Genomic DNA, 27,122 nt, shown 5'->3' with positions numbered 1-27,122 from the left:
AATACAGTTTTTCTAATCACGAAATACAATCATGTTTCACAGATTCGTTGCAAATCTTCATGAAGTAGTTAAATCAGCGATGCCTTTTTTGGTGGTACTTGGTGCTCTCCTCGACGTTGCCTTATTTTTCTATATTTTAAATGTAATTATTGAAGTAGGTACTCGATAATCTCCAACTTGTGTTAGTTTTCTTTTTTAGAATTTTTCTACCATGAATAATATTTTCATCATCCGTACATTTTTGTTTTTGGCTTGTGGCATTTATACTTTGGCTATATTTTGCAAAGCGGGGCAACAATTAATTGAACAGGTATTTAAATATTTCGTCTCTCGACACTCAAAGTAGTGCCCTTATTGTAGTCGGATCAAATTTTTGATGCTCTTGGTACATGTCCTTGGTACATTTGGAATGCGAAAAATAAAAGTACACTTATAACTTTCATGGAAAATTCTATAAAACCTCTCAGTTTCTGTTTTGCTGGAGTTGTACTGGATTACAAATTAGCTGTTACTGTAAGAATGTATTCCACTAGTCACTTCGAATATTAAGACATTTTATTTTAAAGATTATTCGACTGGCTGTGTCATATGGATTGGTTTTGACTCAGCTTAGTAATAAGGATCGCTTATAATTCAGCAGCCGTTAATAACAATTAATTAAAGAAGAAAAAAATTGAATGAAATAACCCAGACCTAAGTTTATTTTTCTGGTACTATATGAGAATTATTAAATGACACGTTTAATGTACCTACTGTTACATTCTTCACAAATATATTAAATTAAATCTAAAGGATCTTCAAAATTTGATGTAATATGAATAGTAATTGCAATAACTCTCACACATACAAACATTTAGATAAATCAACTCTAATTTAGGATGCTTTGTAAACCTTTGTAAAAAAAGAGACACTCTAACTATTGGTGAAGACCTCCATTAAATTTTGTCATTCTGCATCTACATACATGCATACATACATACATACATACATACATACATACATACATACATACATACAGGGTGTCCCAAAAATGGCGTACAAACTACTTACTACCTTATCGAGGATGCTTAAATATACATGAAAAAAAAATGGAAAAAATGTTTCCGACAAAAAAATCAATTATTTTTATTATTATTATTAACGATAATAAAATGTAAACAAAGATAAATTCATACATCATTACCTTGCAATGTTACTGTAGAGGATTTAAAATAATTTTTTCGATTTCCAAAACTTCTAAATTCTCTATTATGCAGGATTAGATATTGGTAGTGAGTAATCTTGTATTTTGTGATAATATGTACGATTAGACGTAGCTGTCATGAAAATTTCATACATATATTTCAAAATAATTGACCTGTTAAGTGCCACATTCAAAGACCGCCAAATCAGAAAATAAGTCCAATAGAATTTTTTTAACATTTTTCTGGCGTTTATGGTAATCTCTTCTACACCGTAGTGCACCGTTAGTACGCCATTTTTGGGACACCCTGTATTTTACATACTTAAGATATACTTTTATATTTTTTTCTATTGTTTATTGATAGATTCATCCGCAACAGTTTAAACTACTGTATTCTGTAATGCAAAGTGCACGTTACGTTAAAATTAACACTAATCGAGTAATCGTATACTAGGTGTGTATTTTCGAAAACTTTGACACCATGCACTATGTTCGATATTTCTAAATGGAATTGTTTTCTGAATAACCTTTTGAACATGATGTAAACTTTTTAATAAGAGATTCATTTGGTGCGATTCTGTTTTAAAATTTACCGATATTGCTATACAGGATGTCCCAAAATTACCGCTTTTCCTTGAAGGTGCGTCATCTAGAAGTGTTATGAAGTACTGAAAAATAGTTCAAAAAATTCAATATCTACTGTAGCAGACACAATATTCGGACACCCAATAAACCCAAACCAAGTGCCCATAATTAGACCCACAATAGAAAGGGTCGGTTGGTGGTAAATCAATGGGAGATTGCAAACACACTTAAGAATTTCTTACGATGGACCGTATTATGAAATTCCAGGGGCAGTACAGTTTCTTTAAAAAAACGTTTTACGACTGATGAAATTGCAAGAAAATATGGTCACACAATTTTACGCCTTCCTCCCTATCATTGCATCTTCAATGATATTTAATTTTCCAAAATTTGGGCATGAAACATTACAATTTTTAAGAAAAGGTATTGATCAAATAACCCCACAAAATTGAAAAAATTACTGTGGGCCATCTGCGTTGTGTTGAATAGAAACTACATCCGCTGGCTTTTCCCTAATTAGGATTTTTTCAAGTACGGTCCGTGCCGCAAACTTTCAAGCGAACCCTCACAGTTTGGTGATTTATGGCTGTGGTTACTGCTTACTGTTAACATAATTGTGGGTACTTTGCTTAGGTTTATTGGGTGTCCGAATATTGTGTCTGCTACAGTACTTCTACGGTGACTCCTGAAATGCTTGAGCGCGTTCACAGCAACATCGTTAAAAAAGCCAACGTGTGTTTAGACGCAAATGGGCAAAATAAAATAATTTTTGTTGAAGTGTTTGATTGTTGTGTTACTTCTCAAGCTCATCTAAATGGTTGCCTAGGTACTCAATAATACAATGCTATTACGTATTTCTAGGTAGAGGTAATTCTCAGGTTACAGCGTTGCCTTTTTATATTTTAAAATTGACTATATTTCCTAATTGGAGGGTCAGGATTTTTTAAAAATATTTTTCCAGTACTCTACCACATCCCTAACTGACGTACCTTCAAGGAAAGGCGGTACTTTTAGGACAACCTGTATAACAATGTTGTAGTTGCTATGATATGAAGCTGTTGATTGGTTGCATCTATGCAAAACAATATTACTAAATTTTGAAACAGAATCGCACTAATTATCGTGATTTAACATTTATTTTATCTTCCAACTATACTGGGTGCCCTAAAATTCGCGGAACAACTCAATTAGGCTTTGTCAATTCATGATAGAAAACAATGAGAAAAATAATAAAAAAATTCTATACCTCTTAGATTTGAAAATATGGCGGTTCAAAAGGTACACCTTTGATCTCATTTATTTTAAATATTAAAAAAGATTTTGACTATTTGTCTTTAACTAGCCAGTGGCATAATAATTGTGAACAATTGTGATCAGGTTTGCAATTATTTTCTTCATTATTTCCAACATTTCCAAGTAGTAATTATTTTATGTTCGATTTACCTCAAATAACGTACGGCAACATAGATTTGATTTTTCCCTCTCATTTCCATGGATACAACAAAAATGAAATATTTGCAGTCTATTGGGATACATAGAATGTTATTAAATGTTGCCACATTTAGTGTGACGAATAAGTCCATATCTTCTACAAAAAAGAAAATGGATTGTTTTAAACATTTTTACCTGATACTTAACAACGTACTGCTAAGTTGTTCCGCGAATTTTGGGGCACCCAGTATACAGGCTGTTTGATGAAAAACGCCTCAACCCATAACTTTGTTATTTATTACCCGATTTCAATGAACAAAAAAATCAAAGATATGGTTTTTCAAGCGCTACAAAACAGCCATAAAATGTTTTTTTTGGCGTTATCTTCAATAGCTAACGATAGTCAACTTTTTTTTTTAAATGGACACATGTGGTTTTTTAGGCTTGGTCTGTTAAGGTTTTTTTTTCTGGATCTAATGATGTATCGAAAGTTATCATTTGGTTCATAGCTAACTGAAAAAAAAAAAACATTTTTTTGTGGTTCAGCTTATTATAAAATTTTTAAGAGTGCCGTGAAAAACAATCGGAATACAAAGCACGATAAATGTCATCTAAACGTCAGCTTAGAAGTTTTCATCTGCTTTTTTAATTTTTTTTTTATTTAAGTATAAAATATGTAACATTGTCAGTCATGCAGGATAGCAGTCATTTGACTATTATTTTATGTTCGAGTATAATAAAAATCGTAATTAGTCAAAAACAAAAAGTTAATAGAAAAAATAATAATAATTAAAAAATTTTTTTTTTAAATTATTATTAATGTTTTCCAAGAAAATAATAATAAAACTCTTCAAGATTGCACCTGAAAATTTTCAAACTCACACTTGACATTTATTGCTATTTGTATTCCAATTGTTTTTCACGGCACACTTGAAAATTTCATAATAAACTGAACCACAATTGAAAATTGTTTTATTTTTTTTTCAGTCAGCTATGAACCAAACGATAACTTTTAATACATCGTTAGATTCAGAAAAAAAAACTTTATCAGACTGAGCCTAAAAAACTACATGTGTCCATTAAAAAAAAAAAAGTTGACTATCGTAAGCTACTGAAAATAACGCCAAAAAAAATTATTTTATGGCTGCTTCGTAGCGCATGAAAAACCATATCTGCGGTTTTTTTGTTCATTGAAATCGGATTATAAATAAAAAAGTTATGGGTTGAGGCGTTTTTTATCAAACAGCCTGTATAATATGGTTTATTTGCCCTACGGGCTTTTGCATTCCTGATTACAATTGTAACAAACATAAAAATAACAATTCCAAAAAATAATATTTTTATTTCTATCCCTCATCCCTTTTTTTTATTCTTTCCCTCTTCCATATCTCGTTCATCCATCTTATCTCCTCCCTTCCGTCTTCATTTTGTATTTCTCCCCGTTCCTTTCTCTCCCTCTCTCTCATTTCGCTACATCCATTCCACATGTGCTCAATTGTCTCTCTCTCTTAATAGCACATTCTGCACCTCCTTTCCTATCTTTCCATCCCATACCTGTTTTCTCTATTCTCGTTCCCACATCTAAATCTCGCTCATTCTTCTCCCTTTTGCACTCTCTCTCTCCCCAGATACTACAAATTTCTTTTGTCATACACCTCTCATACTTCCTGTTGTATCTCGATTTTTTTATTCTTTCCCTTCTTTCTTGCTTGTCTGTATCTTTGTCCCTTTCATTCAGCTCTACATTGATCCATTTTCGTTTTGCTCTCAATCTTTCCACTTCTTTACTGGCATACCCGTTTCTCTGGTAATATTTTTCTCCTTCTCTCTCATTCTTCTCCGTGTTTTTTTCTTTTCTCTCTAGCATTTCTCTTCCCTTCCAAACTTTGACGCTCTCTTTCCCGCTTTCACTTTTAGCCTATTCCTCTCACACTCTTCCCTCACTATGTAACCTGACGTTTCTCTGTCCACTCCTAGCACCCCTTTCAAATAATTTTCTTGCACTTTTTCTACGTCTCTTGTTCCTTCCATCCCCAGATCTCTGCCCCGTACATCAATAACGAGTATACTCTCTGTCATGCCCTCAAACATCATCATTCTCCTCCTGAAATCACCTCCCCATTTTTTCTCTCCTATTCCCGAAACACATCCCACTACCTTATTTGCTTTCCTGACTATCTCTTATCGGTGGCTCTTTCATTGAATGTGTAACCCAAGTATTTGAACTCGTTTACTTTCCAGTCCCACTCATTCTCTTCACTCTTCCTCTTTCTCTTATCGAACACCATCATTTTCATCTCCTCAACATTTAATTTCCCAGACTCTTCATCATTTCTTTCATTTCTCTTTCACTCTTGGCCACTATTATCAAGTCATCGGCAAACGCCAGGCTCCAAACTTTCTCGCTAACTACGAGTCCTGAATCTTCCCGCTTATTCCTCTTTCTGTGTCTCATACTTTCTTCTTGAATTGATTCTTTGTTAAATGATCCAGGATATATATATACATTGTCCATGGTACCCCTTCCCTTTCTGAATCCTGCTTGACTGCCCGGTATCACTCCCATTTTCTTCAATCTCTGTCTTCATCCTGTCGCTCAAAATTGACGCATACAATTGTGTTTAGCAGAGTTATTCCGCGGTAGGTTTCTACCTTCTCTCACCCTCTTTGTGAATAGGGCAAATCACACACTCTCTCCAGTCTACCGGGAATCCCTCTTCTCTCCATACTCCGTTCATTACTTCGACCAGTATCTCTACTATTCCTTCAGTCCCATCCATCCATGCTTCATTCTGCACTCCGTCCCTCACCGGTGCCTTTCTGTTTTTCACCTTCCTTATTTGTCTCTCTACCTCGTCTACTGTGATTTCTGTTTCTTTTGACGCTCTCTGCTTCTTCTTAATTTCTGTTTCTGCATTTCCTTTTTTCTTTCACCCTTCCAGAAGTTTCATCAAGTACTCTTCACTTTCTTGCGTTGTTATTTCCTCACTCACTAATTCCTTTTTCTTTCTCTCTCGGTTTATGTATTTCCATACTTCCTTCTCTGTTATTATTTCCTTTACCTCTTTCTCCACCTTCTCCTTCCTCTGCTTCTTCTTCTCTCTACATCTCTCTTTCTATCTTCTCTTCGCTTCTAGAAAACTATTTCTGTTAATTTTGGTCCTCTTCCATTCTCTCAACGCCTTTACTGCTTCCTTCTTTAATTACATATTTACATTCTATGTACCACCACTCATTTTTCCTTCCTTTCCCTTTTACTCCCTTGACTATTATCTCCTGTTTTGTCGTTGCATTTTCAATTACATACTTCTTTCAGTTCTCTACTTCTGGCTCTTCAAATCTAGCTTTTTCTAGTCTCCTCCTATACTCTTCCACTCCTTGGTCTTCAAACCATAAAGTAGTCTTTGTTTTTTTTTTTAATTTCTACTACTTTTCAATTATTCTTTTTCGAAAGAATATTGTAGGTAAGTAATAGTTATTTACCAAATGAAGTGCGCGAAATCGACGTTCCGCACTAGTGCTTCAAAATCATCCAAAAAGCATTCGCACTAGTGCGCAAACGTCGATTTCGCGCACTAGTGCTTCAAAATGGCCTGCCACCACATAGTAGTGCGCGAACTCCCACTACTAAGCGGTCGCGAAATGTCATTTTGAAGGTAGTGAGTTCAAAAATTAAATTAATAAACTAGTGAAGTATTCATGTTGTTCTGATAGATTCAAGGATAAAGATGTGTTCAAGAAAGTCAATTTACCTGCTCTTAGGGTGAAGGATAATGGTTTTGCCATAAGTAATGGCAGTTCAAAGCTCAAACGCTTAAATTTTTATGAATGTAATTATCAGTATCGATTTGATACCATTACATATTTACAAAAAAATTCCATAGAGGTAGTTACAATTTCGTCATTGTCATTCGACATGAACAGACATAATAACTATAAAGTCACTCCGTACAGAGGTAAGCGTTCTGTTTAAGTCACTTCCGTGACTGATTTTATTGTTTCAGCGGATGTGGATCAGTGTTTCACTTTTTGGTACAACTTCTGTTATAAATTCGGTTATCACAAAATTGTAAAAATATTCAACTTGTGCTGCATACTTCTCCACTCTGTTGTCTATCTTCTGCAAATATGGTACCTGGTCATCAATTTTAGTCAAAAATTGATTACAACGTACTTCAGCACGATGATGCTCACTCTTTACGTAAGCATGCTCATAGTGTGAAAACACAAAATTAAATATTTATTTTTTTCGATGCGAAGCTGATATACGTAATGATTTTTTTTACTATGATGGAAACAACCCTCAAAAATTTAGATCACCAGCTTCAAAGTTTGTCTTGGTCAATTAGTAGTGCTGGTGTCGAAGCAAAGCGAATTATCACAGATAGATCAATAAGGAATAACAGGATTATTTATCTCCCGTTGTTGGCTCTGATTTTTTTTATTATCAATTTGCCTATGTGGGAAGCTGGAAGTGAACTGTATTTGTGTGTTGCAATTTTTGACAATATTGTTGGTAACTGGTCAAACATACCACGCTTCATTTATTTGGCGTCAATACCATATGTAGTTTATTCAGCTTTTAGAATACCATTTATATTATTATACCACATACTTCAATTACAAACACAGATTTTTCTTCTCGGTGAACATATTCTGCAAATTTCAAATGTTCCAAATACAAACGACGGAAATGTTACTGACGATGCTTCATATCAAAATGAAATCAACAAAAAATTATGCTTGTTCACTCAACAGCATTGTGACATAAAAAGGTACTAAATACATTTTTTTGTTCGACACTGTCAGAATTTGCGAATTTTCTCCTGTGTGAACGGATTTTGATAAATTTGACAACTTGTCAAAACGAAACGTCAAGCTAATTTTAAAGATTTTCAGCCATTTGGAGCCTTTAGGGGGACTCGTCGAACAAAAAAACGTTGTATTCAACTCGTTCTTGTGTAATTTGCGCTTTTTTGGCACTCGTGGACCTTTAAAACTCTCGTTTCACTCGAGTTTTAAACTGGCCCACTCATGTCAAAAAAAAGCCCAAATTACACACGAACTCGTTAAATAAATAACTATTTTGTAATCCAGGAATAAAATCATGTTTCACAGATTCGTTGTAAATCTTCATGAAGTAGTTAGATCAGCGATGCCTTTTTTGGTGGTAATTGGGGGACTTCTCGACGTTGGCTTATTTTTCTATATTTTAAACGTAATTGAAGTACATACTCGATAATCTCGAATTTTTGTTAGTTTTCTTTTTTAGAATTTTTCCACCATGAGTAATATTTTCATCATCCGTACAGTTGGGAGCACGGAATTTCGCACACCAATTTCTATGTCATTTAAAAATACTATCTAGTCTAAGCTTTATTGTCATTATAATCAATCATGACATATGTGATCATGACTGACGTTTCACCTAAACTGTTACGAAAATGCCGCCAGTATCTGATTTTAATAAAATTAAGATAATAACTGTCCAATGTGTGCGAAATTCCGTGCTCGCCACTGTACATTTGGGCTTTTGGCTTGTGGCATTTATAATTTGGCTATATTTTGCAAAGCGGGTCAACAATTAATTGAACAGGTATTTAAATATTTAGTCTCTCTACACTCAAAGTAGTGCCCTTATTGTAGTCGGATCAAATTTTTGATGCTCTTGGTACATGTCCTTGGTACCTTTGGAATACGAAAAATAAAAGGACCCTTATAATTTTTATGGAAAATTCTATAAAACCTCTCAGTTTCTGTTTTGCTGGAGTTGTCCTGGATTACAAATTAGCTGTTACTGTAAGTATGTATTCCAGTAGTCGCTTTGAGTTGTAAGACATTTTATTTTAAAGATTGTTCGACTAGCTGTGTCATATGGATTGGTTTTGAATCAGCTTAATGATACGAAGCGATTATAAGTCAACAGCCTTTAATAATAATTAATCACGTTATATAGATGAGTAAGGAATTGAAAGCTACTTCACCCAAGAAGACAAAAATGACATGAAATAACCTAGTCTTAAGTTTGTTTCTCTGGTAATACTTGTATTAAATGACACATTTATAATAATATTATTTATTTTTCACTTTATTATAATTGCATTGCACTCCTACGTAAACATGTCCATAACAACCGGGGAATAATAAGCGGGCGTAATGAATTCATAACGCCCTCATCAATTCATAATTGCAAAGATGCCATTTTTTTTTTAAGAACACGTATAGTGAAAAATAAAATCTTGTATGCACCACGGCGTCACTGAATGATTACGCCCATCGAACGATATCCATCTCTCGGGCTAAAGCCCTCGAGCTGGATTCATCGTTCTCCGGGCGTAATCATCGTTGTAACGCCCTTGGTGCATAAATAGCTATTTCTACACAATTATATTAAATTTGATTATAAAGCATTTTGAAATTTTCATATAATATTAGTAGGAACAATAACACTCACGCACAAAAATTTATATAAATTAACTCTAATTTAGGATGCTTTGCAAACATGCTGTTGCTAAATCATCACTTCGAATGTCTGCCATAAAAATTCTTCGATTTGCTTCATCTTTTTCTTTAGTAAATTTCTTGTGTATTAAAACATAAGTTAAGAAGATACTCTAACTGTTGATGAAGAGCCCCATTCAATTTTGTTTTTCTACATCTACATACATAGGTGATTTCTGTTTCTTCTGGCGCTTTCTGCTTCTTCTTAATTTCTGTTTCTGCATTTCCTTTTTTCTTTCTCCCTTCCAGAAGTTTCATGAAGTACTCTTCCCTTTCTTGCGCCGTTATTTCTCTCTCTTTCTCTCTCGGTTTATGTATTTCCATACTTCCTTCTCTGTTATTATTTCCTTTACCTCTTTCTCAACCTTCTCCTTCCTCTGCTTCCACTTCTCTCTACATCTCTCCTTCTATCTTCTCTTCCCTTCTAGAAAACTATTTCTGTTAATTTTGGTCCTCTTCCATTCTCTCAATGCCTTTACTGCTTCCTTCTTTAATTACATATTTACATTCTATGTCCCACCACTCATTTTTCCTTCCTTTCCCTTTTACTCCCTTGACTATTATCTCCTGTTTTGTCGTTGCTTTTTCAATTACTTCTTTCAGTTGTGCCGCTATCTTCTCTACTTCTGGCTCTTCAAATCTGTCTATTTCTAGTCTCCTCCTGTACTCTTCCACTCCTTGGTCCTCAAACCATAAAGTAGTCTTTGTTTTTTTTTTTTTAATTTCTACTACTTTTCAATTATTCTTTTTCAAAAGAATATTATAGGTAATAGTTATTTACCAAATGAAGTGCGCGAAATCGACGTTCCTCACTAGTGCTTCAAAATCATCCAAAAAGCATTTGCACTAGTGCACAAACGTCGATTTCGCGCACTAGTGCTTCAAAATGGCCTGCCACCACATAGTAGTGCACGAACTCCCACTACTAAGCGGTCGCGAAATGTCATTTTGAAGGTAGTGAGTTCAAAAATTAAATTAATAAACTAGTGAAGTATTCATGTTGTTCTGATAGATTCAAGGATAAAGATGTGTTCAAGAAAGTCAATTTACCTCATCTTAGGGTGAAGGATAATGGTTTTGCCATAAGTAATGGCAGTTCTTCTGGCGCTTTCTGCTTCTTCTTAATTTCTGTTTCTGCATTTCCTTTTTTCTTTCTCCCTTCCAGAAGTTTCATGAAGTACTCTTCCCTTTCTTGCGCTGTTATTTCTCTCTCTTTCTCTATTAGTATTTCCATACTTCCTTCTCTGTTATTATTTCCTTTACCTCTTTCTCAACCTTCTCCTTCCTCTGCTTCTACTTCTCTCTACATCTCTCTTTGTATCTTCTCTTCGCTTCTAGAAAACTATCTCTGTTAATTTTGGCTCCTCTTCCATTCTCTCAACGCCTTTACTGCTTCCTTCTTTAATTATTTACATTTTTTGTCCCACCACTCATTTTTCCTTCCTGTCCCTTTTGCTCCCTTAACTATTATCTCCTTTTTTGTCATTGCTTTTTCAATTACTTCTTTCAGTTCTACCGCTATCTTCTCTACTTCTTGCTCTTCAAATCTAGCTTTTTCTAGTCTCCTCCTATACTCTTCTACTCCTTAGTCTTCAAAACATAAGGTAGTCTTTGTTTTTTTTTTAATTTCTACTATTTTACAGTGATTGTTTTTCAAAAGAATGTTGTAGGTAATAGTTATTTACGAAATGATTGCGAGAAGACATTTTTCGCGCATGAGCGCATTATTTGAGGCACGAGCGACAAAAGAGCGAGTGCTTCATTTGAACGAATATGCCGAAAACGTCTTCTTGCATCGAAGTTCGTACAATATTTTTTGAAACGAACATTATGTGTGATTTGTCGTATACCCTTTGTGAATAGGATAGCGCTTGCCAAAATGTCAATTGAATTAATAGCGAGTTATTTTCACTCTTTCGAAATTTTTATCATCCATCATAGGAGAAATTGCGTTTTGTAAACCAGATTGTATTTTTATCAAGTCAAATTATTTTCAGAATGCTAAAAAAGGCGAATGCTTTTTGGATGACATTTTGTTCCTACTTTGTAATAACAATTTGTCTATACTCGATATCATAAAAATGAATTGTACTAACTGACAGAATTTCTTTGTTGTGGTGTAACTGATTTTTATAATAAAACAGAAGACTTGGATGAAACGTAAGAAGTCACTTTTGATCCTGTTCTCGTAATTTTCATTTGTGCTGATAAATTTTGTGGAGATATGTCAGTCAATTTTTGTGTGCCCGACATAACAATAAACCTCCGACAAAATTGTCAACGGCAAATTTGAAATCCTCACGTCGCGAGCGCCTAGTAAAGATGTCAAGAAATAAATGGACTTCCATTAGGAGTTTACGAGTGTTGTTAAATACCAGAGATAATCTCCGATGTTGAATTTACGCCGAAATTAAGACGGCAACAGTGAGGAAACGAGGCAGTAAAAATTATTTTAGTCACCTCGTCCTCCGGTAAAACTTCGCCTCTCACGTCGATAAGTCGGCTCAAATTAGGAAAGGGTCAGGATCTTCGCCGATGAATTTCCACTGGTGAAAAGCGACGAATTGAAAATTTATCACGCCGGGAAAAACCCCGTCCATAAAATATGGTTTATTTATCGCGCCACCCCTAAAATAATCGATCAACGTAATTTCAATACCGGAGTGCGCATGAAACGAAAAAACAGTCAAACACGGGTTACACTTTAACAAATCCGATTGAAATTCCCTTTCTCCAACAAAGCAAACTTTTCGGAGGCTGCGTTATATTTTTTTTAAATTCTTTTTTAATTCCTTTGTGGTGTACAAAGCGAATTTCTGAAATTAGCCGACGTGACCAGTTTTATGAAACGAGGGTTGTGCTCAGAAATCGTAAACTGATGCGAGTTTGTCAACGAATTTTTCCCATTAATATTCAAATTAGACCCAATGAAACTGTAAAACTGGGAGCAAAATTTAAAAATCATTTTAGGAATATATCGGTGTAGATTAAAATCCACGCGAGGAAAAATGATTCATTTTGCATGAAGCAGCCGCGGCTGAATCATATCTCGATAATTACCGAATCATTTGCTAGGACTGTTGATGCTTAGTGAATGTAGCAGACGTCGACAAATGTGTTGTGGTATGATTTTTAAAAATCGACGATAAGAATTGAGTCCCATTTAAAATTTCAATTTAAACGCAAAGTTTTATTTTTATTACGAGAAAAGTTCACCAATTACGCGTAGGAAAATCTAAACAATTTTAATTGTCATTGTAAAAGACTGAGCGACTAAGACCATGAGGATTCTGAAGCGCTTTGACACTTTTAGAAGAGAATTCTTTTGTTTGTGCCTCGAACTCCTTTATTGGAAAATGAGTAAAACGAAGATACTTTTGTTGTTTTACCAATCAATCACAAATAGACTTGAACTCGAGTCGCAGTCACCGGAAGAGATATTCCAAGTTCATCTGGATCCATTAGTTGATCTAAAGCTAAATTTGCTTCAACGATCAAGCGTCAAAGTGTTTTTTGGTATCTGGTATCAGTATAATTATCATTCTTCCTACGCTATCTATAGAAAATCCATAAATCATTATTGGTTAGAACCGTGACATTTTGGATTTGATGTATTCTTATGTATATTATACAGGGTGTATTAAGAATGGCGCATAATATTTATGTCACGCAAATCTACGTTGAATACCAAGCAACAAATTCTAATTTGAATTTGGTCTTAGACAAATAGTTTTTAAATTATTATTATTATTATCAAAAATGACATTATTGACAATTCTTGTTACTTTCTGGCTTTACTCAAGCAAAGACTTTGCATTTTTTAAATGAATTTACAAATAAAGCAATACTCAAAATAGTAAAATTAGTACTGGCATATTTGTTTTACTTGTTCAGTTATACAGGGTATCGCAAAATTAATGTATTCCAAGTGGGGGGTCTTGTAGGGAAAAAGCTCAGGAATCTTGAAAAAATAAAATAAAAAATATAGGGGGGGTCTTTACAAAGATACATGGGTCTGAAGGTTCAAATTTTCATCATGTTTTCTTCAAATAAAAAATATAAATTGTTGACATTCATTTTGAAATAGTAAGAGCTTATATTAATAACATAATCACATAAACATTTTTGTTTTATAATACAAAAATTTCCGATAATATTGCGGAATCTGGAAAAGTGAGGATGATTATGTAAAATATTAAAATATAAATGAAAAGACATTTCTTGAAAAAACAGATATATCTCGAAAAAATTAAAGTTTTATTTTTCCAATTTTTGTTCAAAATAGAAGTACAACATAGCTAGAATATTAATCAGGTACTTTTGAACAAATATTGGCAACTTTGATATTTTTTCAAAGTGACAGCAATTTTTTTTAAACATTTTTACTTGGTCAACAGGATGTCCCCTACTAAGCTCCGAACTCGGAATACGATAATTTTAAGACACCCTGTATGTTGTTGATGATATTTAAATGATTTCTCCATTACAATCGAAGCAATCCAGGTTTAATTAACTCTATGAGCAGAGGGTTAACAATAAATCACTACTAGAGTTTTTTCTTGTATTTCAACATCATGTGAATCATGTGACGTAAATATTATGCCCCATTTTTAATACACCCTGTATATTATATATTTTTGTGACTAACTTTAAAGTAGTCAAATTCAAGCTTGTAACTAAATTACAAGAAAGACTAATACACATCAAACAGTGACAGTTAAGGCAGTTTACTTTTTTACGCAATTTTATAATAAAATGAGGTTAGCAAGAAAAAAAAATTAATTAATTAAGACCAAAACGAGAATTGTTGGCGCTCACACACCGAATGTGTTCTTTTAATATAACAGAATGTTAAAATACTGAATTTGTTAGAAAACTACTAAGAAAGTTACGCTGTAGGGAGATGGTAATCTTGTGAGAACCTACAAAAGTTGTAACATGAAATTGTATTATAAAAGTCTAAGTAGGTTATGAACAAAAAAGAGTATGTCTTATCTTATTTCTTTATTTATCTAATGATACTGAACCTTCGAATGGATGTGGAACGATTGGAACGTGTTGTTTCCATAAGTTTCTCTCGCATCATCTACTACCTTAGTTGTTCTTTAATTTGGTCTTGCCCTACTTATTTTTCTTTTAACGCTTCTGCTTTCCCTAAATAATTTAACAGTTTTCCTCTCAACTTGATAAACGTCGCCATAAGAGTGGTCGGCTGCCCTCTGAAACATGCAACAAAATTGAATTTAAGAAAAGACAGACGAATTTTGATCCATAGCCGACTTATTTTTTTCTTATTTCATTGTATTACAAAAATTATGTTATATCAAGTGTTCATTTAAATTTCCCATCAGAGATGGCGTTGAAGAGTGGATTGTGAACGCACCACTCATTAGTCTGCAGATAAAAAACACAAACAACGAAAGTAGGGTAAGTAGGGTAAGAAATTTAAACAGCTGATCAAAATTTTCAATCCGTGGTACGTTCACAATCGACTCTTCAACGCCAACTTTGACGGGAAATTTAAATGAACACCCGATACGTTACACTCAGTAGGTTCTTACCAAGATATTCCATTACTGCATCCTTCTCTTAATCTCTCTTTCCTTAATTATAACGATTACTTCAGTATTATACCGTAAGAGCAAAAAAATGCTATCAAGGATAGCTATGACACAGTCCATAATGTGCTTGTGCAGTGTAAGTTGCAGGGAAAAAAATGCAATAATACCTACATATAATTGTTTATTTAAATAACCCAATTCAGGATTCCACAAATTCATGGTGAATTTCTTAATCAAAGATACGGCACTTTCTTTTTCATAGCTATTCTTGATGGCGTTTTTTTTTTACTCTCACGGTATTATTGTTAGTGTTTAGTATATTAAATTGAGAATGAAATAAAAGTAACAAGGTAAATACAGCATGTCGTATGAAATTCTTTCTCCTATCAAAAAAGAAGTTAAAGATTTAGTATTTACTTGCTAAAGTAAGGCCGGCCTGAGATATGACATTTGGTGGGGGTGTGCGTAGACGGAAAACAGTCGGACGAGTCCATCTTTCGTAAAATAGGGGTGTTCAACAGATTAAAAATCAGCTGATTGTTACTGTGATCGCTGTTCTCTGCTGTGACTGGTTTTGCCACGCCACTGGAATATTTTGTCCGCGCAGATTTCTCCACCAAATGTTATGACAATCTCAGACATTGCGTTGTAACTTCTATTACTTTTGTGTTAGTCTTTATAACATCTTGAATACGGTTACGCGAGGAACTTGCCATATTTCACCACATAATTTAAAAATATTGATAAATTGAAAGAAAACATTATTTTGAGCAAAAATGAAACCCTAATTCCAGTTTAAGGATGTGTGCATTTTATTTCCTATCCTTTATTTTTTCAGCATTCATAAACGATTTTTGTACCAAAACGAATGAAATATGTAGGTACCTACTTACGTGTACATTTTTTGGACGACAACGGTTTGAATAAATCTACTGAAATAAAATCCGAATCGAGATTTATCGTGTGGCGAATTTAATACCGCCGTATTTGGACTTTTTTCTGCAGATCGGGTGATGCGTTATAAAATTCATCGTCGCTGTTTTCGTTTACATTATCATTCATTTCAAGCAGCTATTTGCTTTAATTTCGCCGAAAACTGAACAATTTAAAGCATATGATTTTAAGGTTATGTCTACGTAACTTACGTTGAAACGGAAGTTGCCAATTTCAGAGCGTCTCACAAGTGTTTTGCAGTACAGAACTGGTATAGTTTGTCCAGCGAGAGATTGGTTGACATAAAAATCACTAAATTATACGTAGAGAAAGTAGTACCTGGCGCACGTAAAATTTGAAAAATATATCCTTCAAGCAGTAAAATTTTTGCCCTGAAATTATGCTGTAATTAATGTATTCTAGTGCATTTTGTAGGGTTGGGTCAGATCAGGTCAGGTCAAGTCCTTTGTTTTCCACACCAACTCTTTTTTTAAACAAATGTCATTCGTGTCAAACGGCGGAAAATTCAAACTTTACACTGTTCCAAATGGTTTACTTTTTTCAACGCCTACTCAGCGTTTTTATTTGAACGCATGATATCTTGCGTTCATTTAAATTTATCCTCTGAAGACTCGATTGTGAACCCACCACTCGCCTAAAAACGTAAGATTTAAAAAGATGATCCGTAATCCGTATAGTACGTTCACAATCGACTCTTCAACAACTTTAAGGATAAATTTAAAGAACACACGTTATATTGAACGATTCTGTAGCATCAAGTAAAATCGTTACAGATGTGAATTGTCAGTGTCAAAGTTTTTAAAAATTCAGTGACTGTACCGCTGAAAATGTAAAAAAATATTTCCTGTTTTTGCTGAGACTGTACGTTTGTCAAATGCTAAAAGTGAGGTTATACTCTAGAAAATGGAAAACGTTGTTAAAAGATTATAATAAATTATTAAATTGCAATTTTTGGGCAATCATTGTTAAATTTCACGCCAATGCGAAGTAACCTATAGGAAATATGCTTTAAAACAAGGAAACCGCATTGGTGTACGTTTTATAAAATACATATGACAGGAATGTTCCGACCTACAAGCCTAGTGGGAAGAATTATCCGCCGTGGTTTAATGCACATATCATAGCAACTCTCCGTGAAAAACATAAGGCGTGGAAGAAATACAAGGAATCAGGCTCGCAACTCCATCTTGCAAATTTTAAGCTATTAAGAACTACCTCCAAAAAAGATATCTCCAAAGCTCACTCTCAGTTTGTGTTAAATGTTCAGAACAATATTAAATCCAAGCCGAAGGATTTTTGGTCTTACATCAATCTAAAGAAAGGGGGAACCAGAATTCCTGGCAGAATGTACTCTGAAAACACATTGTTAGATGATCCGCAGAATATTGTGGATGCATTTGCATCATATTTCAGATCTACTTTTGTACAATCGGATCCCTATTGCAATCATAACAACGTTGATGCTGCCTCGAGCTGTTTTCCCACAGTCAATATACTCAAGATCTCTGAGACCGATATTATTAGTGCCATAAATAGAATTCCGAATAAAATGACATCAGGTCCGGATGGACTTCCTGGCTTTTTGGTTAGGGACTGCCGATATGTTCTTGTTGAACCTCTGATGATAATCTTTAATGCTTCACTCGAGTCAGGTTGCTTCCCAAAAGAATGGAAGAAATCTAAGGTGTGCCCTGTTTTTAAATCTGGAAAACCCTCCAATATCTCTGACTATAGACCTATATCTTTGTCGTCGAATTTTTCCAAGTTATTTGAAATTGTCTTGCATAGTTATATTTACTCCAGTGTCCGTAGCAGATTTTCTCCACGCCAACATGGCTTTATTGACCGCCGTTCCACAATGTCAAATTTATTAACCTTCTCGCAATACGTCTCCGAATCCTTGGATACACAACAGCAGGTCGACACAATTTATACTGATTTCACTAAGGCCTTCGACCAGATCGATCATAATATTATCATCAAAAAACTGGATATGTTCGGCTTCAGTAATAAACTAATTGCATTCTTCGAGTCCTATCTTTCTGGCCGTCAACAGTATGTTCATTATCATGGGGTTTCTTCCTATCCTTACGCTACAAACTCTGGTGTTCCTCAAGGGTAGGTCCTGGGTCCCCTGATTTTTACTCTATTTATCAACGATCTGTTCTTGACTGCGAAGTTTTGTTGTATGCTGATGATGCCAAAATTTTTCAGACCATCAATTCTCTCTCTGATGCTGACAACTTACAAAGAAACCTGGACAGGCTTAACATCTGGTGTACCAGTAACAAATTAAATTTGAATCCCAGAAAGTGCAAAGTTATGACTTATTGTCGTAAAAAATCCGAAATACCCTTTGTCTACTCGATTGGTAATACTTCCTTGGAACGCTGTGAAACTGTTAAGGATCTTGGAGTACATTTTGATAGAGAATTGAGGTTCGACACCCACATTCATCATTTGACCTCCTCGTGTATGTCTACCCTGGGTTTTATCATACGAAACTGCCAGTTATTTAGAGACTGTGATTGCTTAAAATCGATATTTTCTGCACTTATTTTATCCAAACTGGAGTATGGGTCTCTAATTTGGTATCCAATCCAGCAATGTTACATAGCAGCGATTGAAAACATACAGCGTAAGTTCCTCAAGTATCTTTTCTTTAAAGAGCATAAATATTACCCGCCCATTGGTTATCGTAACGAGTTACTCTGGTCCGAATTCAATGTTTTGCCGCTAGGAATCAGAAGAGATCTTACTGCCTTAACTGTGTTACACAAAATCATACGCAACAAAATTGACTTATCAGATATTTTCAACAAAATCGATTTCTTGGTTCCTCGTATTGAATCGAGATTTCCTCTCACGTTTGCGTACACCACTCCTAGAACAAATGCGTTAGCCAGAAGTCCAATTATTCTAATGTGTAGTTTATACAATAGCATATGTGATGGGGTAGATATTTTCCGTAAAAATCCGATGTTGTTTAGAGATAGTGTTATTGGTATTCTCAATTATAAAGACTGATTCTGTAGGTAGTATTTTTAGATTATAGATTGACCTTGTTAGTAGACTATAGTTTCGTTTATTTTCTTTCAAATGTTATTAATTATCAATTATTTGGTTAGTTTCATGTTCTTTTGTTATATGTATTAAGCTGTTATGTATTTTTTTTTCCTCTTTGTATTTGTGTCCTATAAAGGGTTGTTTTGTACAACTGTTGGGCTTATAAAGAAAGAATAAGAAAGAATAAGAATAAGAATATGATATACAGGGTGTATTTTTAAAATCTGCCGAAATTTTACCTACGAGGTTGTTTGACAACGTAGAAGACTAAAAGCAATTAAATAAAAATGTAGCTCAAAAAATAAATGTCATTTTATTTTTTGACATAGCATTTTTTAGATAGGTATTTTTTCCGAGTTCTACATGAAGCCAGTAACTCGTGGTTAAAATATCTGTACAACTTTCAGTAACACCCTGTATAGATACTCGCATTCACATTGATTGTCATGACTTTCTTTCCAACGTTTTCTGGTTTGGCTTTGTTGTTTTTTTTCACCAGTGCTACTGTCACATCAGATTTTCCCTTTGGCAATTATAGTACATATTATTATTAGTGCAGATATTATTACTGCATCACGCTATCACATTAAGTTTTATCCTAACACAACTTTATTAAGTATACGAAGATAACATGTGCCGTTTATTTTATGGAGAACTTCAAGCCTGCAGTAACACAGAAAATGTAACAATTATTATGTCTTTGACATTATCATGAGATGCATGGAAGCTCTCATTTTCCATCATTTCATAAATATTTTACACAAATTCAATTTGTACATTATGTTAGCAAAATACAGTACAAAAGCTTTCGTACAGTGCATGTTTCAATGGAAAGTAAATCTTCATTACATCTGACAAGAAGGAACATTTTATGACACAACAACAATTAACTGAATCGAAGAATCTAACTTGATGAAACCGATTGGGCTAGTTAGACAACTTAAGAAGAAAGATCAGTTAAACAGAAATATTAATACCTACGACTGTGTTTGACAGTAACAGAAATGCAGGAAGGGGAAATAAAAGTATCTGTGACTGTGCTTTGGTCTGCAAAATCCTCCGGTCCACCCTAATATACAAGGAACTTTCGTTTGTTTTACAACCTGATAAGACTCTGAATAAATTCTTTTTCAGAAGCTTTTAGATAGTGTTGCCAATCCTCCAACGGCACCATTCGTGAATTATGGACTGGAATGGGGCGTGTTTTTTTTTCCTCTACATTTATTCAATTCTAATTTTAACCGTTCGTGATTCCGGGCGAATTCCTGGGATTTATCGAGTTTCCGTTCGAATCTATCGTTTGTCGTAATTTCGAAAACCGTGTCCCACTTTTTTCAATATAAATATTAAGAAAAAAATTTTCAGCCAGGAAACGTCTGGATTAATCCGAGTTCCCGAAATACAGTCCGATGCATTAAAACTTGAATTACGTCCCCTGTCACGAGTCCCACTCCCACATCTTATAAACACATAAATCTCGAACCGAGTGGTGTCCCACCATCGAATATTTAATACCTAAATATACTTAAGGTAGCGGATGTTGTAAAAATCGGATCGGTCTCTCGAGAGCGAGACAAGAGGGTGATGTTAACGCCGCCACTTACTCAGACAAAGTACCTGTCAACAGCTATTTTAGTACCCGGGAAATCACACTCGCCGGCGCTGAGCACCAGCGAAGAACTTCCCGAACCGCCGGTTTTGTCATTGTTTACAAAGGCGAATCGATAATAAGGGCGGCGATAAAAATCTGCAATTTTAGACAAACATCCCCATAAATAAAATATTTCGCCCCCATACATCACACGACTTTTGCCTGTTTACCCGACAGACACGGCAAAACCATCACTTTATTTTAAAGATCCAGATGTGAAGGGAGTTAATGCCTAAATCGTGTCTAAATGCCGCTTTCGCCGGCTCAGTCAAAATAGAACAGAAATAGACAAATTGGCCAGATACTGCTACGGATCCGCCCCTTTGGTTCCGTTATGTAAGAAGTATTGCGTTTCACGTCGAATTGCGAAACTTCAACGTGTCGTAAAGAGACTTATAAACGTCCAAATATCCACTAATAATGCAAAATACGACCAATAATAATTTTACTGCAGTCAAGAGAAAAATGCAAACATCAAATTCTCTTCGGTTTTATTCGCGGAAAATGTAAAAATATTGAAAATGAAAAAGGAAACTTAAAATCATGTTTATTTATATTACGTCTTCCATAAATCTGACTGCTGCGATGTGGATGGAAGCTGTAAAATTTTACTGTTGTTTCAATGTAATACGTGCTTCCTCAAGCGAAATTATTTTCCGGTTCAGAAGGTTTCCAAAATTATTTCACTTTTTCTTACAGATTTACATTCATTATTTACGCCATCGTTCAAAGTAAATTAGAGAAAGTAAAGATGTATTATTATTAAAGAAGAGGGACACGGCATCCAGGCCGGATTTATTATCATTAGGGATATTTGTTAACTGTTTACATGGTACAACTGTTAACACTGTTTACATTTTTATAACGAACCTTCAAAAAATGCTGTGGTAAAGTGGCGTAGTGCTCGCTCTTGTTTCCGTTAACGTATGGCGTAGCTTTATCAATTGTCAAATCCTAGATATCAAATTTCATTTATTCGGCGAACAAGCACTAGTATGAATTATTTATAGTGCAGAAAATAGCGCCTTTTAGAACTAACCAACGAGAGTTCTCCTAGTTTTCTTAATACTTAATAAGGAATGTTTTTTTGAACGCTCGTTATATTATTCCTCATTAAAAAATTATAATCTGCATCAACTTCAAGGAATCGTTGACTAAACTCCAACCATCTATAAAATTTTCTAGTGGTCTGTTATTTATAACAAGCAATAATAAAATTATTTTCATACATTCTAGTATTGTCCCTGTGTTGTCACTGCCCCCTAAGTAGAGGGGTTTATTTTTTAAACCAGAGAGATATGACTACTTTAATAAGAGATTCAGATCTTATTATAACATCAAATTCAGAACTTGTAACAGGTTGCCTCACACAATGAAATTTGTCAGATCTAATTTGCAAGATATCGACTCACAAAGTTTGGAAATTTACTTTAAAGTTACAATATTAGGTAGGTACATATGAAACCTAATTTGCTAATAGCTCCAATTATAAACGTCAAAAACATCTAAATATCAGTTTCAATCATAATAATAAAATAGGTTTGCTGAATTTTCTTTAGAAATATAGGAAACTGTTTAAGCACAATTGTCTCGGTTACTCTTGATCACATAAAAAATGTATTATCGATTAATTCCCACATACATCAAACGTGCGTGTTCAGCCAATCAGAGCGCTTGCTTTCATCCAATCAAAAATGTTTATCGCGATAAAAACGTCCTACCACTCCTGCCAAAACTGATTAAAATTGCATGCTCCTTCTGTCAGATTCTCAAATTGTTTTTAATATCTGTATTATAAATAAATAATTAATGTTAAAGTTTTTATTCTGGAATTAATCTTCCCAAAAATAACTCCTTGGTATTTGGACATTTTTATTCAAAGGTTAAACACTCGAACTAAAGCTCTCGGGCCTAACCAGAATAAAAATACTCAAATTCAACTCGTAAAATTGCAAAAGCAAAAAGTTTTCGTAAAATTGAAAAATTTATTAGATAAAAAAAATTAGGTCCTGTTATTTTACCTTCGATAACTATACGAGCAATTTCTAGATTTTTACGTATAATAACACTTACGTTTACTTCTAATATCCATCTCAATAGCATTAGAATTATTTTATCTTCTATCAATACATAGTGTCATTCATTTTAATGTCGTCACTACAAACTTTACCTCACTAGTGCGGTAAAGCAAAATCTGGGGTAAACTGACAATAAAATCCTTGTTCTCTTGTTGTCTAGATACTAACAATGCACCAAGTATACTCCAAGGCAGGTCTAAAGAAAAATGTATAGTTTTGATTCTAGAACAACCATATTAGTCAAAAACAACTTTTTATCACGATTTAGGAAATGAAATTCTACTTTTTCCATGAAGATTTCTTTATTGCATGACTCTAAAATCGTTATTTGCGTATCAAGGCCAAAAAGTGTCCGAGTTTGAGTTTTCTGGCCGAGGCGCAGCCGAGGCTTGAAAACAGGCGAAGACAAAAAGCACTTTTTGGCAGAGGTGCACATTAAAATTAAAATTACAAATTTATTTTGTATCTACCTTTTCAAAATTTGTAGATACATTTATTAATACATATTAACAATTTATTTATAGTATTTGTTACCAGCTAGAAATTTACTGTTTGCAATACAATTAATTACATATTTACATAACTTATACTGACAGGACAATTATCCGTTTTGTCGGTTTCGTTGCTTACTTACTAAACCGACCAACAGATGGCGCCACTGTCAGCGTCCGAAAAAGAGTTATTTTTCGTCCGCTTGTGAGTATCTACGTAAAATTACCGTTTTCATTAAGGATGCCTAAAAATGAATTCATTGATATTTGGTTGTTTAATGCACAATCTTGCAACCAAAATGCGCTAGAATCGACTATAACGACTAAGTTCTAATAAAATTTCTGCAGCTTTGTAAATAACCACACGAGCGCATCCTTTGGAATGAATTTATAACACCTTACACAAATTGCGAGAGAATTAAAAATAACCACAGATGCAAACAACTTGATTACAATTAACTCTTGAAAATGTTGGCGGACGCCGGTGCACATAATAAAATTGTTAAAGACAAAATTAACCTTTGTTCATACTCCAGACTGGCTGCTTATAAATATCATTCCGCATTCCACACAATGTACCGATGCAAAAATGTACATTTTATTTTGTGATAAGAGAATTCAGATTGTATCGATTTACCTAGAAGACTCGTTTGAAAAACTTCTCCACTCACATTGATAAGTTTGAAGGAAAACTTGTTTACCATAATCGACTGTCGTAAATTTCATTGTCAAATTATATCTTTCCACTTGACTAATTCAATCAGAAACATGAATTTGTATCGATTCGTAACTTTCTTCCAATGATTTTACAAATATTACGATGGCATTTTTTAATTTTTTTTCAATATTGAAATCTTATTGTGTGCTTCTAATTACAAGTGCCAACATGCAAATCGCCATAAATTCTAATTCGAGAGCAAAGGCGTTAACGTGGTAGCTCATTAGAGCCAAAAAGCAAGCACACCTCTTTGATTAAGTTATTTATTTAATAAATTTTTAATGGCCTTTCAGCGCCAACATTAAAAATAAACAGAACGAATGGGCGATTATTTATAAAAACGCGCCGCACCGAGAAAAATCGCACTGTCAAGAATCAAAAATTCCTCGACTTTTCCCAATTTTTATCCGATACTGAAGCCCGGAGAGACGAGACAAAAAAAAAATTGCAACAGCAGCACCGCGTCCATAAATTGAACCGTTTTCAAATGGAAACTCATAAACTGAAGCGAATTATAGTCAGTATATGTCAGGACCGGAGTGAAAAATAAAAACTCGCGCACGTCTTTCGTCTGTTATTCAAATAGTTGTTAAAGTCAGTGGCGTCCAAAAATACATATCAACCAGTAAAACGATATTTTATAGATATAAATAAACCCAACTTTGTAAATTGTATCATTACAAGATCTGTCCTGTCAAAGCCATCTAGATGGCGGCTGTCCGCATTTAGAAACTAGCTCTGGGCGACGCGCCGGCGAGCGGCAAGCGCAGACCGGCGCGCGGACCGCGGACCCGGGGTGTAGTTTGCCGCCTGGGGGAGACAGCGGTCGCGACTAATGATTTATGCGAACTATTAAAATAATGAGGTGTATAAAAATAAATATCTTAATACACAAAGTTCAGGTGTTATTTGAAGTTCTACAAAGTGAAATGATTTGTTAGGAAACGGCGTTCCTTGGGTGGCAAGAGATGGCGAAAATACCGGGGCTTGATTGATAATTGTTAGGGAGGTGGATTTATGGCCCCACTAATCTGGTTCTTTTTTCCTCAGGTTTCGACGTGGCCTCGACCGCCTCCAGCTTGGATTGTCTTAATCTCATCGTGCAGAGTATAACGAACAAGAAAGTGGCGGAGAATAACGAGCCCACATGACGCCGCCCCCGCAGCTATGTCGTGATAATTTATTTGCCAACTTGCAAGTACAATATGATATTTTTAAGTTAAATAAAGTGATTTTCTGGACATTTTTGTTGTAATTTATGGCAGCCGGTTTGCGACGAACTAGATAATAACTTGTGAAACTGCCACCAAACTTTAACGCAACCCCCGAAATTAATCTTTCTGATAAAGATGTGCACATTTTGGAACATGTCTAATTTTAGATGTAGAAACGGTTGAGATTTTAGTTTGTTTTGAAATCTGATCAGGTTGAGTTCAAATAATCTTGTGTTTTACAATGTTTTGATTTTAACCGGTGACACCCGGTTCGATCAAGCTGTACCAGTTATTTATCATAAATGAAAATATAACTCGATGAAAGCTATTTCAATAAAATACAACGTGGAAATAATCAGGTAAGTATGAAGCACGAGGAGTAGGCCACCAACAAAACGCAAAGCACGTGCAGCAAGCCTGTGCCTGTGAAAATATCGAAAATAGCAAAAATATCTTCAAAATATTTATAAATAGATTACCACAAGACAGTCAATTTTTGAGCACTCATTTTTAAAATTTTTAAATTTTTGATAAGGTCAGCTTTCAGTCAGGCGTCATTAACAGCTGATGAAAGAGGTTTTAATTTGAAAGAGACATATACAGGATGTCTCAGATTTTTATGAAATTTAAAATGCAGTATTTTAGACGGTGAAGTTTCAGTTAGTAATAATAAAATTACCTCAACATTATAAAATAGAATGTTAACACATGTTTCCTTTATTGAAAATTAAGCGCAATTGTTATTAAAAAATAGGTGTCTACACACACAATTAACTAAATCACTCGTACGATTCAACGAAAAGATTAGATTTTGCTGTTAAAAATTTAATCTAAATTTTGAAAGTATTTGAGCAGTCACCTTTTGAAACAATTGATGAAAAGTTGCCAAGCAACCTTTTGTAAACCCCTTAAAATCTGTCAAAAGTGGGCGCGTTTTATTAGAAATGTCAAATTGTGTAAATTTATTGAAAATACTCTAAAAATAGACTACAATGGCAGAAATTTCAATATTGTTGAAAAAGGAAATTTTTTCCAATGGGGAGTGTTGTAAGAACTTCAATGACATAGCTAGTTTTCTAGTGGAACACTATCCAAATGTAGACCTTTCAAAATTTAAGGTTCAGAGAGTCGTCAATTTATTTGAAAACACAGGAAACGTAGGTGAACTAAATTATCTCGCTAAAATATCCCGATTAGTCCTTTATGGGAGAATTAAAGCATCTAATATAATAAATTACGTTGTCTTTAACTTTGTAAGTATTTGTAAGGTTAGAAAGATATGTCACCTGCGTTTGTGCGAAGAGGGGTGACCAAAATTCGACGATAGTGCGCGTTTGTTTCATCCGCGTCTACGTTTTTGCATCTGCAGCCACGTTTAACACAGTTTTTTTGTTCGAAACTGTCAGAATTTGAGAATTTTCTCCTGTGTGAACGGATTTTGATAAATGTCACAACTTGTCAAAATGAAACGTCAAGCTAATTTTAAAGATTTTAAGCGATTTGGAGCCTTTAAGTGGCTCGTCAAACAAAAAAAAAACGTATTCAACTCGTTCTTGTGTAAATTGGGCTTTTTTTGGCATGAGTGGGCCAGTTTAAACCGCGAGTGAAACGAGCGTTTTAAAGGCTCACGAACTCGTTAAATATAAACTACTATTTTTTTCTCCTTACAGCATTTGTTATTGACGATAA

General features: G+C 34.4%; 1 protein-coding gene across 1 annotated transcript in view; it reads left to right on the top strand.

Annotated features, from left to right (window-relative positions):
* The window catches only part of nau (nautilus), a 69,733-nt gene extending 44,273 nt beyond the window's left edge, over positions 1-25,460 (top strand). The window contains exon 4 of the mRNA XM_069043948.1: positions 25,270-25,460. Within this exon, the coding sequence (XP_068900049.1) occupies positions 25,270-25,370 (101 nt within the window). The 3' untranslated portion in view covers positions 25,371-25,460. The remainder of the gene's footprint in view (positions 1-25,269) is intronic.
* The last annotated feature ends 1,662 nt before the right edge of the window (positions 25,461-27,122 follow it).

This window comes from Tenebrio molitor, chromosome 4, assembly GCF_963966145.1.
Source record: "Tenebrio molitor chromosome 4, icTenMoli1.1, whole genome shotgun sequence".
Lineage (NCBI taxonomy): Eukaryota > Metazoa > Arthropoda > Insecta > Coleoptera > Tenebrionidae > Tenebrio > Tenebrio molitor.
This window is presented reverse-complemented; position numbering and strand designations above follow the sequence as displayed.